Source organism: Saccopteryx leptura, chromosome 1 (genome assembly GCF_036850995.1).
Source record: "Saccopteryx leptura isolate mSacLep1 chromosome 1, mSacLep1_pri_phased_curated, whole genome shotgun sequence".
Lineage (NCBI taxonomy): Eukaryota > Metazoa > Chordata > Mammalia > Chiroptera > Emballonuridae > Saccopteryx > Saccopteryx leptura.
Window position 1 is genome coordinate 53,467,140 of NC_089503.1, and position 17,035 is coordinate 53,484,174.

Genomic DNA, 17,035 nt, shown 5'->3' on the forward strand with positions numbered 1-17,035 from the left:
AAAAGGTCCTCCCACAGCCTAACAGCTGCATACCAGCCCTGAATAAATAGGGCTATTGGCCTAGTAATCTTCACTTAACGTATTTTTCCTGAGTGATTTCATCTGTTTTTTATGGTTTTGACTATTATCTGTATGCTGATGATTCCTTAATCTAAATTTTTAGCCCAGACAGGTTTCTAAAATGCAGGAATATGTAATCAGCTTAATAGTGGGCATCTCCACTAGGATGTTAATGTGGTAGGAGAGGTGGATATAACAGCAAGCACAGGTGCCTGCCCTGGGTCCTAACTTCTGAAGGGCCCCGCAAAACCCCAACTTTACACTTTTTTCTAATGACACCAAGTTATCTCTTTTTTTAAAGGGGCCCAATAGTTTCTTCTGTACCCAGGGCCTCAACCGACCTTAATCTGCCTCTGTGTGGTAGTTAATATGGGCATTGGTTCTAGAACAAGGCTGTCATAGAACCTTGAACAAGTTATGTTTCAGATTCATTATCTATAAAATACAGATCTAGTAATATTTACTCCTAGGATTGTTATAAATAACAAGTAAAATAATTCATGTAAATTAATTGGAAGAGAACTTGTAAAACACAAAGCACCCATGTTAACCATTATATTAATTTCAAACTCATGTATTGAAACTGAATCAATCATCTTCCTCTACCCCCATATCTGTGCTATATCTTGTAGTAGAGGGCAGTGGTCCCCAATCTTTTTTGGGCCATGGACCAGTTTAATGTCAGAAAATATTTTCATGGACTGGCCTTTAGGGTGACCGAGACAAGCGACAAGAGTGAGTCTTAGCCTGACTGGGCGGTGGTGCAGTGGATAGAGCGTCAGACTGGTATGCGGAAGACCCAGGTTTGAGACCCCCAGGTTGCCAGCTTGAGCGAGGGCTCATCTGGTTTGAGCAAAAGCTCACCAGCTTGAGCCCAAGGTCGCTGGCTCGAGCAAGGGGTTATTCAGACTGCTGAAGGTCCGCGGTCGAGGCACGTATGAAAAGGCAATCAATGAACAATTAAAGCGTTGCAATGTGCAACAAAAAACTAATGATTGATGCTTCTCATCTCTCCATTCCTGTCTGTCTGTCCCTGTCTATCCTTCTCTCTGACTTACTCTCTGTCTCTGTAAAAAAAAAAAAAAAAAAAGAGTGAGTCTTAGACGGATGTAACAGAGGGAATCTGGTCATTTTTTAAAAATAAAACATTGTTCAGACTTAAATATAAATAAAATGAAAATAATGTAAGTTATTTATTCTTTCTCTGCGGACCGGTACCAAATGGCCCACGGACTGGTACTGGTCCATGGCCAGGGGGTTGAGGACCACTGGTATAGTGCATCTTAGTAAATTACCTAATTAGATATAAATGTAAGAACCATTTTCAAGACTCCCATTTCCACAAATAAAAAAAAAAAGTCCTACTCACTAGAGTACATACATTTGTCAAAACTCAGCTAATTGCATTCTTAAGATTTGTGCATATTCTTGTATGTAAATTTTATTTTTCTTCATTAAAAGAGACTATAAACAAACAAACAAAAAGTCCCTGTTTTAAACCTTTAAATAGGGGTTTGATTCTAACATATTTCCCCATATATAAGATGCACCTTTTAAAAAAATTTTGGGGTACAAAAACTGGGTTCATCTTATACAGTGGTTGTAGTATTTTTTGTTTGCATTTCTATAGATGGAACTGAGGACCAGGCAAAATATGAAGACAGTGATTCATCATCAGACACAGATGAGGACAAGTTAATGGATGGGAGTTTGACAGTGATGAGAAGTTGTATAAATTTCATGATGAATAAAACTTGAGTTCAGTAACTTTATGTAATACTTTTTTTTTTTTCAAATTTCAGGCCCCAAAATTAAGGTGCGGTCTTATACATGGGGAAATACGGTATATCTTTTTCTCTGTCTTTCCTAACAGAATTCTACCTCTGACCAATACTACTTCCTACTTTGATCAAAACACTAATTGTCTTTCTGTGTGTGTCTCTCCCTTGCAATATTTTCTTTACCATTGTGATAAACTGAATAATGCCCCTCCCCCAAATATATTTATATCCTAATCCCTGGATTAACTAAAAAGGACTTGGCAATAGTGATTAAATTAAGGGTTTTGGGATGGAGAGATTATCCTGAATTATCCAAGAAGGTCCTAAAAGTGATCACATAAGAAAGAGGCAGATAGCCTGATCAGGCTGGGTACAGTGGATAGAGCATTGGCCTGGGATGTTGAGGACTCGGGTTAGAAACCCTGAGGTCAGTGGCTTGAGCACAAGCTCATCAGCTTAATGTGGCATCACTGGTTTGAGCATGGAATCATAGAAATGACCCCCTGGTCTCTGGCTTGAGCCCATAGGTCACTGGCTTGAAGCTTAAGGTCATTGGCTTGAGCTCAAGATCCCTGGCTTGAGCAAGTGGTCACTGGCTCAGCTGGAGCCCCCCCAGTCAAGGCACATATGAGAAAGCAATCAATGAACAACTAAGGTGTCACAATGAAGAATTGATGTTTCTTGTTTCTCTCCCTTCTTGTCTGTCTGTCCCGAGAGAGAGAGAGAGAGAGAGAGAGAGAGAGGGAGAGAGAGAGAGGGAGAGAGAGAGATGCAGATAGAGTTTTTAACTACAGAAGAGGAGAAAGTAATATGATCATAGAAATAGAAACTGGAAGGATAAGGGAGGCCACAAGGCCAGCAGAAGCTAGAAGAGGTAAGAAATAAATTCTCTCCAGAAGGAACCAGCCCTGCTATCACCACAGTTTTAGCCCCATAACACTCCTTGCAGACTTCTGGCCTCCAGAACTGTATAACAATAAGTTTTGTTGTTTTAAGCCACTAAGTTCATGATAATTTTTTAAAGCAGCAATGGGAAACTAATACAAGCTCCTTATCAAAAATGTCTCCCTTACTCCTGTATCATTCCTATAAAATGTCTTGATATTACCAATAAAACAAATATATAAACTACTACTAAACATTCTTTTTTTTTTCTTTTTCCAAGTGAGAGGAGGGGAGACAGACAGACTCCCACATACACCCCAACCAGAATCTACCTGGCAAACCCCCAAGGCCTGGGGCCAACTTGCTCTAGCCAATTGAGCCATGGCTATGGAAGAGGAAGAGAGAAAGAGAGAGAGAGAGAGAGAGAGAGAGAGAAGGGGGAGGGGGTAAGAAGCAGAAAAGGGGGAGAAAAGGAGGTAAGAAGCAGATGGTCGCTTCTCCTGTTTCCCCTGACCAGGAATCAAACCTGGAACATCCACACACTAGGCTGACATTCTAACACTGAGCCAGCTGGCCAGGGCTAAACTAAACTTTCTTAAGTCCATATTCCATTTTTTCTTGGCTATGTTAAGAGAAAAAGATATTTAAAGGTTTTAACTGACTCTACTTCTTCATCTCAAATTTTCTCTTTACCCAGTTCTGTTAGGCACTTTTTCCCTACCCATGGAAATGGCTTTAATTGAGGTCATCAATGACCTTCACCTTAGAAGATACAATGATCAGTTTTCTCTCCTCCTGACCTCTCAGAAGCATTTAACATGTTTTTCTACACCTTCCTTTTTTTGTACATTTCCTTCTCCAGGCTTCAGGGGTCTCAAATGTGTCTCATTCCCATCTCTGCTTCCCTGGATTTTTTTTTTTTTTAGTCTCTTTTACCTGTCTTTTAAATGTTGAAATGTTGCTCATCTTCAGTGTCCTGCTTTCCTCTATATTTATCCTTTCTCCCTGGCCAAGCTTTCCAGTTCCATGTCTTTCAAACTATGAACAGATGAGTGTCTAATCAATATCTCCAAATTGGACCCACCCTTTAAAAGGTATGCCCCACTTTAGTCTACTTCACCATCTCTACTCACCTGTCTAATTGGTATTTCAAATTAAGTATGAACCCCAATATGCCTATGTTATAAACTTTGACCATACCAAAGCATGGATCATCATTAACCTATTTGCTCAAGTCAAAATTCTAGAAATTCACCTGTATTAAATTTCAATCTATGCATAATAAATTACCATAATGTAGTAGCTTAAGAACAACACCAATTCATTACTTCACAGTCTCCATAAGTCATGAGTCAGGTTTGAGTTAGTTGGGTATATCCTTTGATAAAAAAAAAAATTCTTTTTGTTTTTTTAATATATATTTTTTTATGTTAGAGGAGGGGAGATAGTGAGACAGACTCCCACATGGGCCCCAACTGGGATCCACCTGGCAACTACCATCTAGGGTGGACACTCCAATCAACTGAGCTATTTTTAGTGCCTGAGGCTGATGCACGAGGACCAATTGAACTATCCATAGCACCCGGGTTGATGCTTGAACCAATGGAGTCCCTGGGTGTGGGAAGGGAAGTGGGGAAGTGGGGAAGAGGGGAAGCAGAAGGGCAAGAGAAGCAGATGGTCATTTCTCTTGTGTGCCCTGACCAGGAATTGAACCCAAGAAGTCCATATGCCAGGCAGATGTTCTATCCACTGAGCAAACTGGCCAGGGCCTAATTAAGATTTCAAAAGGTTGCAATCAAAGTGATGGCCTTGCTACAGTTCGCATCTAGAGATCAGAGTCTTCTTCCAAGTTAATAGCAGAATTCAACTTCTGACAGATGTGGAAAGTTCCCATTTTCTTACTGGTTATCAGCCTGGGATCACTCCCAACTCTTAGGTGCATGACTCACATGGGCAGTTTGCCACATGACTCTCTTCCAAGTCAGTAGAAGCACACCTGCTTCTGCTTCTTATCTCTTTTAACAGCGTACCTAATTAAGTCAGGCCTATCCAGGATAACCTCCCTTTTGCCACATAAGGTAACATAATCACAAAAGCGATACCCCATATTTACAGGAAAAGTGATTAGTCAAGGCATATACACCTGGGGTCTATCTGAGAATATTGCCTACTATATCATCCTTGAGTTTTCACTTTCCTTCACACCCATAACAAATCTATCAAAAATCCCAGTTGGCCTGACCAGGTGGTGGTGCAGTGGATAGCGCATTGGACTGGGATGTTGAGGCCCCAGGTTCGAAAACCCTAAGGTCACCGGCTTGAGTGCAGGCTCATCCAGCTTGAGTTTGGAATCACAGACATGAATCCAAAGGTCGTTGCCTTGAAACCCAAGGTTGCTGGACTGAGAAGGGGTCACTGGCTCTGCTAGAGCCCCCTGGTCAAGGCACATATTAGAGAGCAATCAATGAACAACTAAGGAGCCGCAACAAAGAATTGATGCTTCTCATCTCTCTCCCTTCCTGCCTATCTGTCCCTATCTGTCCCTCTTTCTGTCTCTCTGTCTCTGTTGCTAATAATAATAATAATAATAATTCCAGCTGGCTATTCCTATAAGATAAACCCTGAATATGATTATTGCTTATTATCTTCCTTGCTAAAACCTTAGTCTAAGCCCCATCTTCTTTAAGCCATTGTAACAGTTTCTTAACTATTGCCACTGCATTTTTCCTGGTAATTCTTATTCTCCATCGTCACCCAAGTGACAACAGATAATGTCATCCTCGAGCTTATATGTTAAAACTCTCTAATCGCTGTTTTTGTTAAAAATAAATGAGATGAAATGTGCAAAGCAACCTGTCCCTGATGTGAATGATGCTTAATACATTTTAGTTACCCATTTGATTAATAATGTTTTCTAATGGAGGAAAATAAAGTACGTAGATAAGTATAATAACAAGACAAAATAAAAGTACCATAAGTATTGTTGAAAGTTAAAATTTAGGTAGCATTACATCTTTTGGAGAAAACCAAAACAGACCTTGAAAAGGAAATGATATTTTATAGTAGCATCATGAATAGGCAGTGTTTTGATGGGGAGAAATGAGATATATTGGTGAAGAAATTAGTATTGCTGATATAATAATAAATGGTGGTAATAATAATAGCATTATTCTCAAATATTTGCCTACTTAGAAATGTTATTTTTAGCATAGGGCAAAGTAGTGACTAAAAGGAGTAAAAGTCCTAGAAAAAGTTGAGGAATCTATCATTACAAAGGAATCAGAAAAGTGATTTTCCATACTCCTGTTATTTATATAAATTTTCATATACAAGTTGAATCTCTTAAAATCCATCTTAATATTTCCAACACGCAAAACTAATGGAAGTATAAATGTTCTCTTTCAAATTTTCATTCATTATCACTGTCTATAATCACTTCCTTTATTTCTACCTACTGAATAACAACATATCTATCTTTCTCCTTTTTTTCACTGTAACACAAACCTCCATAAGACCCATTTTCCATTCCGTTTCCCATTAACAGACATCATCTCATGGAAAACTTGGGAATTCCAGCAAGTGGAGCACAATTGTGGGGAGTAGAGGGTAAGGTTAGTAGCCTAAAAGCTTAGAGGAATACCCTATATGTAAGAATGTGTAATTTCAGCACATATTTGGTTTTTTGTTTGTTTGTTTGTTTTTAGGAAGACAGTCTTTGATCTCATTTCCAATTTTTTGTCTCATTTTTCTCAAACCAGTTACTTCATATGTATTTCCCATCATTCCTGTGATTATTCATAACCAACTCTCCATTTCAGGTCAGTAACTGCAGGGTCATCAGTTTCCCAGCATTCAGCTGCACAGAATGGAAAGCAATTTGAAGGCAACTCTTCTTAACATTCTTGAGGACCTTTTAGAAGAGGAGTTGTTAAAGTTCAAGTTCCAACTCAGAATCATAGCTCTTGCTGAGGGATACAACCACATTACCCGGAACACTCTCGATCAAGCATCCCCAGTAAAACTTGCTGACCTACTGCTACAGTACTATGGGGAAGAATACTCCAAGACTGTGACCATGGAGGTCTTGAAAGACATAAACCAGCGTGACCTAGCAGAGAAATTCCGCCAGGCAATGGAAAAATGTGAGTCTGCACCTGAGCTACCCCTCTCTTTGCTGCACATGACTCAAGGCTGTCACTGAAATCTTCATATCTTAATTAATTAAATACACACATTATAGCATAAAACATAAGAATTGTGTGTCATGGTGCTTTTAAAAATTATTTATTGAAATAAAATTTACATCTAAAATTCCAACATAATTTCAACATCTCAGTCATGCTTGAGTTTGACTGTGAAGATTGTTCTGTATCTTCAGACTGTGCTCTTTTGTTTTTAGTGTGCCTTGTAACTTGTTGAAGCTATACAGAATACTCTAGGTAAAAGAAACTGAGGTTAATAGCCCTTTAGTGAGGTTTTCTATTTATTTGGCTAGGAGTTAGGATGTTCTTACTGTTTGCTATAGCTGTGGTGTTACAGGCTAAAATTTCCTCTAGTGTCCTTGGTTTTGTTGCCCTGTTTTCTTTAGGTCTCCCTGGAAACTTCTTAAATAAGTCTGAGATATGTAGCCCTTTCAGTTGTATTCTCTTATTGTTATACAAGAACTCTATTGATATAGTGGTAAGGTAGGGGGAAGAGAAATATTCTAAAGTTTAGTAATTAGGTCTCAGTCTTTTAGTAGGTCTGCTCCATTGGGCTGTGACCTTCATAGTCTTAACTCCTGTCCACTACTCAAGGCCCAAATGAAGTGCTACCTCACAAAGCCATTCCTATTTCCACCTTAACTGAAAGCATTCATCTTTCTATTGAAAATCGCTCAGGTTATTGTTTTCTTCAGTTCTTGTTCATCATATTATTTTTTAACTATCAAAATAATATGTGCTCATAAAACATTGGGAACAATTTTACACAAAAGAAAAAAATATCAGTTATAACCTCATTAATAGACTCACACAACAAACAAGATGGAATATGGTATCACATTATGTTTAATATATATTTCTTCACCTAGTTTTACTTTAAAGTTTTGTATCATTAATGGAGTTTTTGGCTTAAAACATAATAACCATTTTTCATAATATTAAACAATAATTCTTAAGTATTATTTTCAATGGCTACATGTTCTCCCATCTTGTTGGTGCTCTGCAAAAAAATTTTGCCACAATGCCACTTCGGACATTTTGGTGTTTCCGAGATCAGACAAGATCGAGCGTGTTCAGGGTGGTATGGCCGTAGACTGGTGTTTCCAAAATATCAACATTATGCAGAATGTTGTGAAAATTACCTTTATAATAGATCTTGGTGCTCATTTTATTTCATTGCCTTAAATTTCTAAAATTGAAATGAGTCAAATAATTTTCTAGAACTACTATAACAACACAGTCATATATATGGTCCTTTTACTACACTCTCATTGCATGAAATATGATAATTTTTAAATCTTAATGCATATGGGAGAGTTTTATCACTTTAAAGTATATTTTAAATGTATATTTTTAATTTGTTTAAAATGTAATTCATGACTATAGTTAAAAATGAAAGATTACAGTACATAACCTTGACCCTTTTCTCACAAAATAACCCCTTTAAATTTAATTCTTTTTTATTAATTTTATTGTTTAACAAAATTATACAGGTTTCAAGTGTATAGTTCTATAACACATGCTCTGTATATTGCATTGTGTACCCACCACCCAAAGTCAAATCATCTTTCATCAGCATATAATTAACCTTCCTTACCCTTTATAACCCTTCTACCCTCCTTTCCTCTGATAATCACCCTACTATTGTCTATGTCTGTAAATTTTTGTTTGTTTTCATGTTTGTTTATTTGTTGCTTTTAGTTTTATATCCTACATATGGTGAAATCATATGGTTCTGAACTTTTCCTGTCTGATTTATTTTACTTAGCACAATAGTCTGAAGATCCATCCATATTGTCACAAATGATATTTCACCTTTCCTTATGACTAAATAGTATTCCATTGTATATATGTGCTACATCTTCTTTATCCACTCTTCTATTGAAGGATATTGATTGTTTCCATTTTTTGGCCATTGAAATAGTGCTACAATGAACATAAGGGTGCATATATCTTTGTAAAACTCTTTTTCTGGCTATCTATCCAAAAATTTTGAAAAAATTTATTTGCAAAGATCAATTTCTCTTTTGGTAGTGACTGCCATATCTCTAAATAGCATGCTTTTATCATTCTTCTGTGGTTTTATCAAATTAGGTTCATTACTTTATCAATATCATTATCTATATAATTTTTTGCTATTCTGCAATTACTGGTAAGCCTTTACCTCAATTATGCCACCTCTTTCTTCCCCACCCACTCTCTTCCAGATAGATTTATAACAGTACTTCTAGCTTTTATACAGATTATATTTGAATTTTATTTTAAAACATTTTATTTTGGTGCATTATGAGAAGCAGTATCTCAAAATTTCCCCCCAAAACTTTCACTTTTACATGGTCAAGTTGAAAATTTTTACTTTCTTAGAATCACAATTAAAATCTTTCAACTTTATTTATAGCTTATTTCTAAAAGCTGAAAATCAACCATTTATACCATTATACACATATATAAATTTTAGTCATAAAATAAAGTGAAGTGTATTATATTGTTTTTGTTTTTACTTTGGCTTTCACAAACATTCTCATTACTATATATTTTTGCATTATGCATCTTTATCACATCCTTATGTTCTTTCAATATTTCAAATATTCTATCAAGTTAATTGACTCCTCCATTCACCCATTTTTTCTGTATCTTCTTCTAGAGCCTTTCTAAGAAAGGGTATGTAAACAGTAAATTTCTTAGGTTGTTACTTTCTGGAAATAACTTTAGTCTCTTCTCAAACTTGAAAGGTAACTAGTTCTAGGTTGAAAATCCTTTTAACTTATTACTTTTTAAAGAATTATGTAACTGTCTTCCATTACTTACTGATGATGAGTCTGATGCCAACGTGACTATCATTCTTTTGTTAGCAGTCTGTTGACCACCCTAGCCCTGCCCCATAAGATACTAGGGTCTTTATGTTTGGTGTTCTAAAATATATATGTAGTGATGCAGAGGATATTTTCCTATTTATTCTGCTAGAAATTTCACAGTCCTTTTTTCTATGAAGACTAATGTCTTTTAGCTCTATCACTGAGGATGGTAAAGTTTCACAGTCCTGGCCACAGACTGATCTACTCAACTATAAAATATGTCTACAAACCTCTCATTGTGACCCTCCAACCTTGGTCATTAGCTGGATACTAATCTTATTCTCAACCAAACACTTACTCGCCATCAGCCTGACTTTCTCATGTTGTTCTAAGGACCAATTATCCACATGGGTTATCATAAGCAGTGAGGTCGGAGATTCAGGAATAATCTGTGAAGAGCCTAGAAATATGAGCAGCTGATAAACAGGATGATCAATATCTTGGGAGTGATATCAAAGGAAATTTTACTGCTTTAATTCACCATTTCTAGCAAAAATAAATAAATGTCATCTTTAGGGAAGTCTTTTTTTGTAAAAAGTCTTTCACAGTTTTACTTGGATTTCCTTTCCCAACAAATTTTAAAATATGGGAATGATGGAAAGCTAATTATTAAGAGCCATCACACCCCTCTTTACTCTCACCATACCCCAAATCAGTCAACATGCTACAATTGAGATCTCTGTGTATATACCCCAGTAACCTTGACCCCATCACTTACTCGATCACTATTTATTTTGTGCTATTTTTGTATCCCATACTTCTCATTTATGAGACAGGTGCTCTTATTTCTTGGTCATTCACATAACATAAAATACCTCTGTCTTTTCTTGAGTCACAACTGAGACATAGACAGTAATGTTGAATATACTGATGTTAAGCTGTTGGCACCAAATTAGCAATAGCAAGTGGGGAAGAGGCTAAGCTTCAGCAACACTGCAACTCTGACTCCATGTTTTAGTAATCATGATAATAATAAACCTGTTTTCCCTCCAAAGCTGGATCTTCCACAGATAAAGCTACAAAAAAGACAAAGAAAAGAAAGCAAGATAATGAAGCAGGACCAGATGAAGAAAGCAATGCACTGTCAAAGGTTTGTAATCACCCCTGGGGCTGATACTTTTGCCCTGGAAGAGAGTGCAGTGCACAGGCCATAGAATGCTCAAAATCTCAGAAGCGTACTGGCTACCACATTTTATGGTATAGCATAGTCATTCATGTTAGCACCAACATTGCACTGTGCATCTTAATCACATCCTTATGTTCTTCCAATATTTCAAATATTCTATCAAGTTAATGGACTTCTATATTCATCTATTTTTTTTCTCAGTCCAAGGTGTCTTGGAGAAGCACAAGATCCCAGAAAAGCCCGGCTAAGATTCTTGTCACTTCTATGTACAAGCATTTGCTTAATTTTAATTATCATTCCTCTCTAAAATTTAAACAACTAAGAATAATAGTGGGGCATTATGAAGATTTATGGTTACTAAATAAGAACAAATTTATTTTCCTTTCATTTTTCCTTACTAGTTTCATTTTCTGCTTCTGCCTATACATACTAGATTACTTCCTGTTTCCTATACTTATTCAGCTTTCTAACATTTTTACCTGCACTTTTCTGTTCTTGTTATCTAGCATATCCTCAACCATCTACTCATTTATTTGCCTGATAAAATCTCATTCATTCCATAATATAATATATATAAAGCAATGAACACAATAACTACCTTGTGGTATGGTAATTTCCTTTATACTTATTTTTAAATTATCTTCTCCTATCCCCCATCCATGAGTGTATGTTACATCAGTTTGGTGAAGCCTTTACCCACTTTGCATCCCAAGAAATCTAATCACATCTTCTAACATGTTACTAATGCATTATGAACTTGCTACTATTTACTTATGACTTCAGACTTCCATCATAAAATACTATAATTAACTATTTACTTATTTATGTTTCTCATAGTTAACTTTTAAGCTCTTCAGTGTGGGGACCTGTATTATGTTTTATCTCTTGGTTAACTTAGAAAGACTCTATTTACTTTTGGAAATACTAATGAATATATGTTTTCATAATTGATAAATTTAATCAAGCTTCTTTGTTATAGACAAGTCATTATCATTGTCTTTATTTCTTTCTAGAAATTTAGAAGTATCTTTAGCAAAAAGAAAACACCCAATGAATCTGCTTCTTGTTCCAGAGATCCTCAATCAAGCAATGATAAGGAAGTAATAACCAAACATCAACACTTTCTTGACCTCATCAGGCGGCTTAATCTGGAAAGTTACTATCCCAAGAAAATGACCAATGTCAATATTTTTCTGATAAATAAGACAACCCCGTATGACACTGAACCAAAAACTGAGGGAGAGCTACCATTGTGTTTTCTACAGAAACTTTTGGTATTAGATTATCATTTGCGATACCTAGTTTACAGAGGCAATATAGATCCAACATCTACTGTGTCCCAGACACTGAGAACCACAGAGCTAGAAAGAACATTTCAAGACTTTTTCAATATCAAGAAAACACAGTCAACTACAATACAAACTAACATCCACCCAATGGACATACAAATGGCAATTTTTCACTGTGCAGATGACTTTACAAGACAGTATGTTTTAAACAAACTTTCTATCTGTCAATTTGCTCTCCCACTTTTGGTGCCCAATCCTTGCAACTCTCAAATTGAATTTCCTCTTTGGGCTCTCAAGCAAATCAGGAAAAGCTGGAGAGAAGTGGGAAAAAAAGGATGGGAGAAAACAATGAAGAATTATAATAACCAGCTGATCAGTTGGCAACCTACACATGTTGTATCTTTCATAAGAGTTGGAGACTATGTCTCTACTTCCAAATCACAGATACTAAATACACTCCTAAGTAAAGGAATGCATGACCATTTTTTCCATAATTTTAGGAAAGACAATAATAGATGTCTCTTGCTAGAAGGTATGGTGGAAATCTGCTGGTTTTGCCCAGGTGGGAGAGCTGAGGACAGATTTGAAAACTGTATTGCCTTTACCAATCTTCATGGAAATGCTGAAATACATGAGAGCCAAGTTAAGTTCCTTCAAGAGGTATCTTCAGTCACTGTTATCCTCCTGTCAACTTCTGATTTTGATGAAAAGATTAGTTCCCTTCTGCATGAATATTGGAAATTACCCAAACCTCTCATCTGTTTGTTTGAAAATGTGGAAAATATTATGGATGAGAATTCTGCTCACAAAGTGAGAATTGGGATCAGAAATCTAAATAACATTGAATTAGCTGATAAAATTACAGCTACCTTAACACAGTTACTGAAAAAGTCTGGATCTCCTCACAGTTTGAGTAACTGGGCCAACTTTGCTAAGAAGTATGACTTTGTTATTGACGAGGACCAAAAAGCTTGCCAAAAGGCAGGGAAAAAGGCAGATATCCTTATGGACATCTTGAGAAAAGCGGAATTATCTGAGATAAAGGAAAAGTTACTGCCTCTTCAGGGAGGTCTATGGCATGATTGGTGTAAGAGGGATAAGGAACTCCATCAGCTGAGAGAAAAAAGAAACAAGAGCATTGAAGAATACAGGAATGATATTGAGAAGGAAAAGCAGAAAATACGCTGTGAACAGTACCATAAAGTTATTAATCTTAGTGACCTGATGAATTGCTTGCAGGAAAGTCTTCAGACACACTCAGAGACCCATACAGAGCTCTACTTTCTGCAGGAGCTAAGTACGTTAATGGATGTACGAACCACCGAAGAGTTAGAAAAACTTCACCAGCAGCACAGCAACTTCTTGGCTCAGGTGAGAACAGAGAAGGAGAAACAGTCAAAGAGAGACTCCCTCAGAGACTGGAAGGATGATCTAGATGCTGTTACCAAAAAGATAAAAAACTCCACCCTGGGAACTGAGCATCTCCTGAGAGAAGTGGGCCAGATCTATGAAGCTCTGGAAGAAGCTTCCTCCAAAGCACATACACTACTGCTCTCCCTTCCCCAAATGGCTGCTGATCTGATGATATCTGGGACTCCTATGGAGCTGATGGATGGGGATGCATCTTATGTTCCCCTGAAGTGGATAACAGCTGTTTTTGACAAGGTCTCTGAGAAACTTAAAGACAAACGGGTCTTTATTCTCTCTGTGCTTGGCCTGAAGAACTCAGGAAAGTCCACTCTGCTGAATGCACTGTTTGGGCTGCAGTTCAGTTTCAGTGCTGGCAGGTGTACCCGGGGGGCCTACATGCAGCTCCTGAAGGTGGAAGAGACATTCACAGAGGAACTTGGCTTTGATTTTGTGCTTGTTGTGGACACAGAAGGACTTCGGGCCTCAGAGCTCATTAACAAAGCATGGAATAAGGAAAATGAGTTGGCAACCTTTGTTATAGGGCTTGGAAACTTAACTCTAATCAATATTTTTGGGAAGGATCTATCAGAAATACAAGATATTCTGCAAATAGCCATCCACGCCTTTCTCAGGATTAAACAACTGAATATTTCTCCAAGATGCATCTTTGTTCATCAGAACATAGAAGAAATTATAGATACAGATCAAAGCATGGAAAGGCAAAGGTGGCTGCAAGAGAGACTGGATGAAATGACACTTGCTGCAGCCAAACATGAGCAGTGCTCAGATGTGTCTAATTTCAATGATGTCATTAAGTTTGATGTCAAGACCCACATTCATTATTTTACCCATCTCTGGGAAGGCTTTCCCCCAATGGCTCCTCCTAATCCTTGCTATAGCCACAATGTTCAGGATCTGAAAAGAAGGATTCTTAAACATGCCAAAGAAGAATCCAGGGGAAATATTTTGAAGATATCAGAAATTAAAGTTCGAATACGGGATTTATGGAAGGCCTTAGTGAATGAAAACTTCATTTTCTGGTTCAAGAACACTCAGGAAGTCTTGGCTATGAATAAATTGGAGACCATGTATAAGACCTGGGCCTGGGAGATGAGGAGTCATGTGCTAGACTTGCAGAGTCAGCTGACAAGCCAGATTCAGAATGGAGAAGTTGAGGAGATTAAGAGAAGTTTGATTGACAATCGAGTTGTGGGAAAACATGAAAACATTAAGCAAGAACTTGAGAAATACTTTCGAGAAGACAGAGATAGAGATATCTTAGCTCAGTGGAAAGAAAGATTTGAAAATGATTTGAAGAATCTTAAAGAGGAGCTCACAGTAGAAACTGTGAGAAAATGTGGAGATCTAATTAGTGGAAAGAAAATACAAGACCTTTTTAAGAAGCATATAGTAAAATTTGAACATAAGTTAGAAAAAATCAAAGGGATGGCTATGTCACCCAATGGGAAAGAGCTACATGATAAGGAGCTGAGAGATCTGTTCAACAAGATCTGGTCAGAGAACATCTCCATTCTGTTTTTTCCCACACTCCCATCTGTTGAGGATCCTGATATTGATATTGAACTAGAGAACATTCTCCTGGAGCACTTTAAACAGCATCCTAATATTGTGAACATAATTAGGTATCGTGATGCAAAGAAACCATTTTCTATCAATTATTCTAAACATGTTATAACCTCTCAAAATGTCCAAGTATATGGACCCTCTGTGGAAGACTTTGAAAAAGATATCATAGAGAAGAAAACAGCTCAAATTATTCAATTAGTTAAAGAAACCATACACACAAGGGAACAACGGAATGAAGGTTACAGTTCCAGTTACTTCCATGAAATCCTGCAAGTGATCGACACTGAGGCTAAGGCTGTATCTCAAGGAGAGAGATTCATGTTGACAAACAGATATAAACTAGAGCTTGCCTTACAGCTGTTCCAAGAAGCAGCAAAAAGTTTTAAAAAGATGTGCATCACATTCAAGAGAGCAAACAACCCTGTCTTGTACCTAGAAAGCAAAAGAGAGGAATATTTTGCTAATTTTAAGTTATTCAGCAAAACCTCTCAAAACACTGACTGATTTCCTTTAGTGCAAAGAGTATATTACCTTGTAAACTGGGATAAATACTCAAAAAGCTTGTTAGATCCTCATCTAGCTTTTCTCTTTCTCTGCTACATTATTTTGTGTAATCAGCATGTTTTGTTACCCAGATAATTAAACCCAACCAATTAAACTGTATTTTGCATCTTCTCTGAGAGTTTTAAAATTACTTTGTGCCTGTGTAAATAAATTTCCAAACTAATGTTCTATCAATAGTTTAAATCAAATATTTATTAGAAATAACACAAAAGATTTCACCCTTTGAGTAGTGAGTTTTTTTCATGCTCACTGACCCCTGGGAGTGAATTTTTTTAAAAAAGAAAAGAAATTAGTTCCAGTTACAGTTTTATTAACTTAAAATCATGTTTGGGCCCTGGCCGGTTGGCTCAGTGGTAGAGCGTCGGCCTGGCGTGCAGAAGTCCCAGGTTCGATTCTCGGCCAGGGCACACAGGAGAAATGCCCATCTGCTTCTCCACCCCTCCCCCTCTCCTTCCTCTCTGTCTCTCTCTTCCCCCCCGCAGCCGAGGCTCCATTGGAACAAAGATGGCCCGGGCGCTGGGGATGGCTCCTTGGCCTCTGCCCCAGGCGCTAGAGTGGCTCTGGTCACAACAGAGCGACCCCCCGGAGGGGCAGAGCATCACCCCCTGGTGGGCAGAGCATCGCCCCCTGGTGGGCATGCTGGGTGGATCCCGGTCGGGCGCATGCAGGAGTCTGTCTGACTGTCTCCCCATTTCCAGCTTCAGAAAAATACAAAAAAAAATAATAATCATGTTTGTTTGATAACCAATTTATGGAAACAAAGAGAACATACATTTGCCTTTTTTTAATGTTGCCTTACACATTTTTAAAATAAAAATTTTTGTTATCTCATGCAATTCTTGCATATCTCTCATCTGTAAATAAAGAGGTATTATTGTTAGCAGAATCTCAAATATGTACTTGCTTATGATGAAATTTTTAGGACAATTTATAGATGTTTTATTTATTCCTTACATTTAAAATTTTTTCAAACTGTTATATTCCTCAAAACATTGATGCAGGCAAAGTGGTTTGTTATATTCAATGCACATCACCCTTGTGTCCCTCTGTTTACACCCCCTTTTGTAATATGCTGACATATGAAGCATTTTCATTGTGGCTTATCCTTTGAGGCTGTTTCAGGGACTGGCTTTGGGAAATGATGCCCTGAAAGACAAAGGCTGTCAAGATATTATGAATATCTTCCAGAGCTAGCCTTACTGCCTGATTATGTTTCAACATCTTTCCTGGGGAAGAGCTGAAAATTTTAGACAAGTAAATGATGTATATGTTGAGG

General features: G+C 37.3%; 1 protein-coding gene across 1 annotated transcript; it reads left to right on the forward strand.

The window, feature by feature from the left end:
- The first annotated feature begins 6,757 nt into the window (after nucleotides 1–6,757).
- LOC136388794 (interferon-induced very large GTPase 1-like) lies at nucleotides 6,758–15,839 on the forward strand. The gene is made up of 3 exons (XM_066360600.1): nucleotides 6,758–6,868; nucleotides 10,779–10,873; nucleotides 11,923–15,839. Exons 1-3 carry the CDS (start codon nucleotides 6,802–6,804, stop codon nucleotides 15,697–15,699), a joined length of 3,939 nt encoding a protein of 1,312 aa, XP_066216697.1. The 5' UTR covers nucleotides 6,758–6,801; the 3' UTR covers nucleotides 15,700–15,839.
- Nucleotides 15,840–17,035: the final 1,196 nt, after the last annotated feature.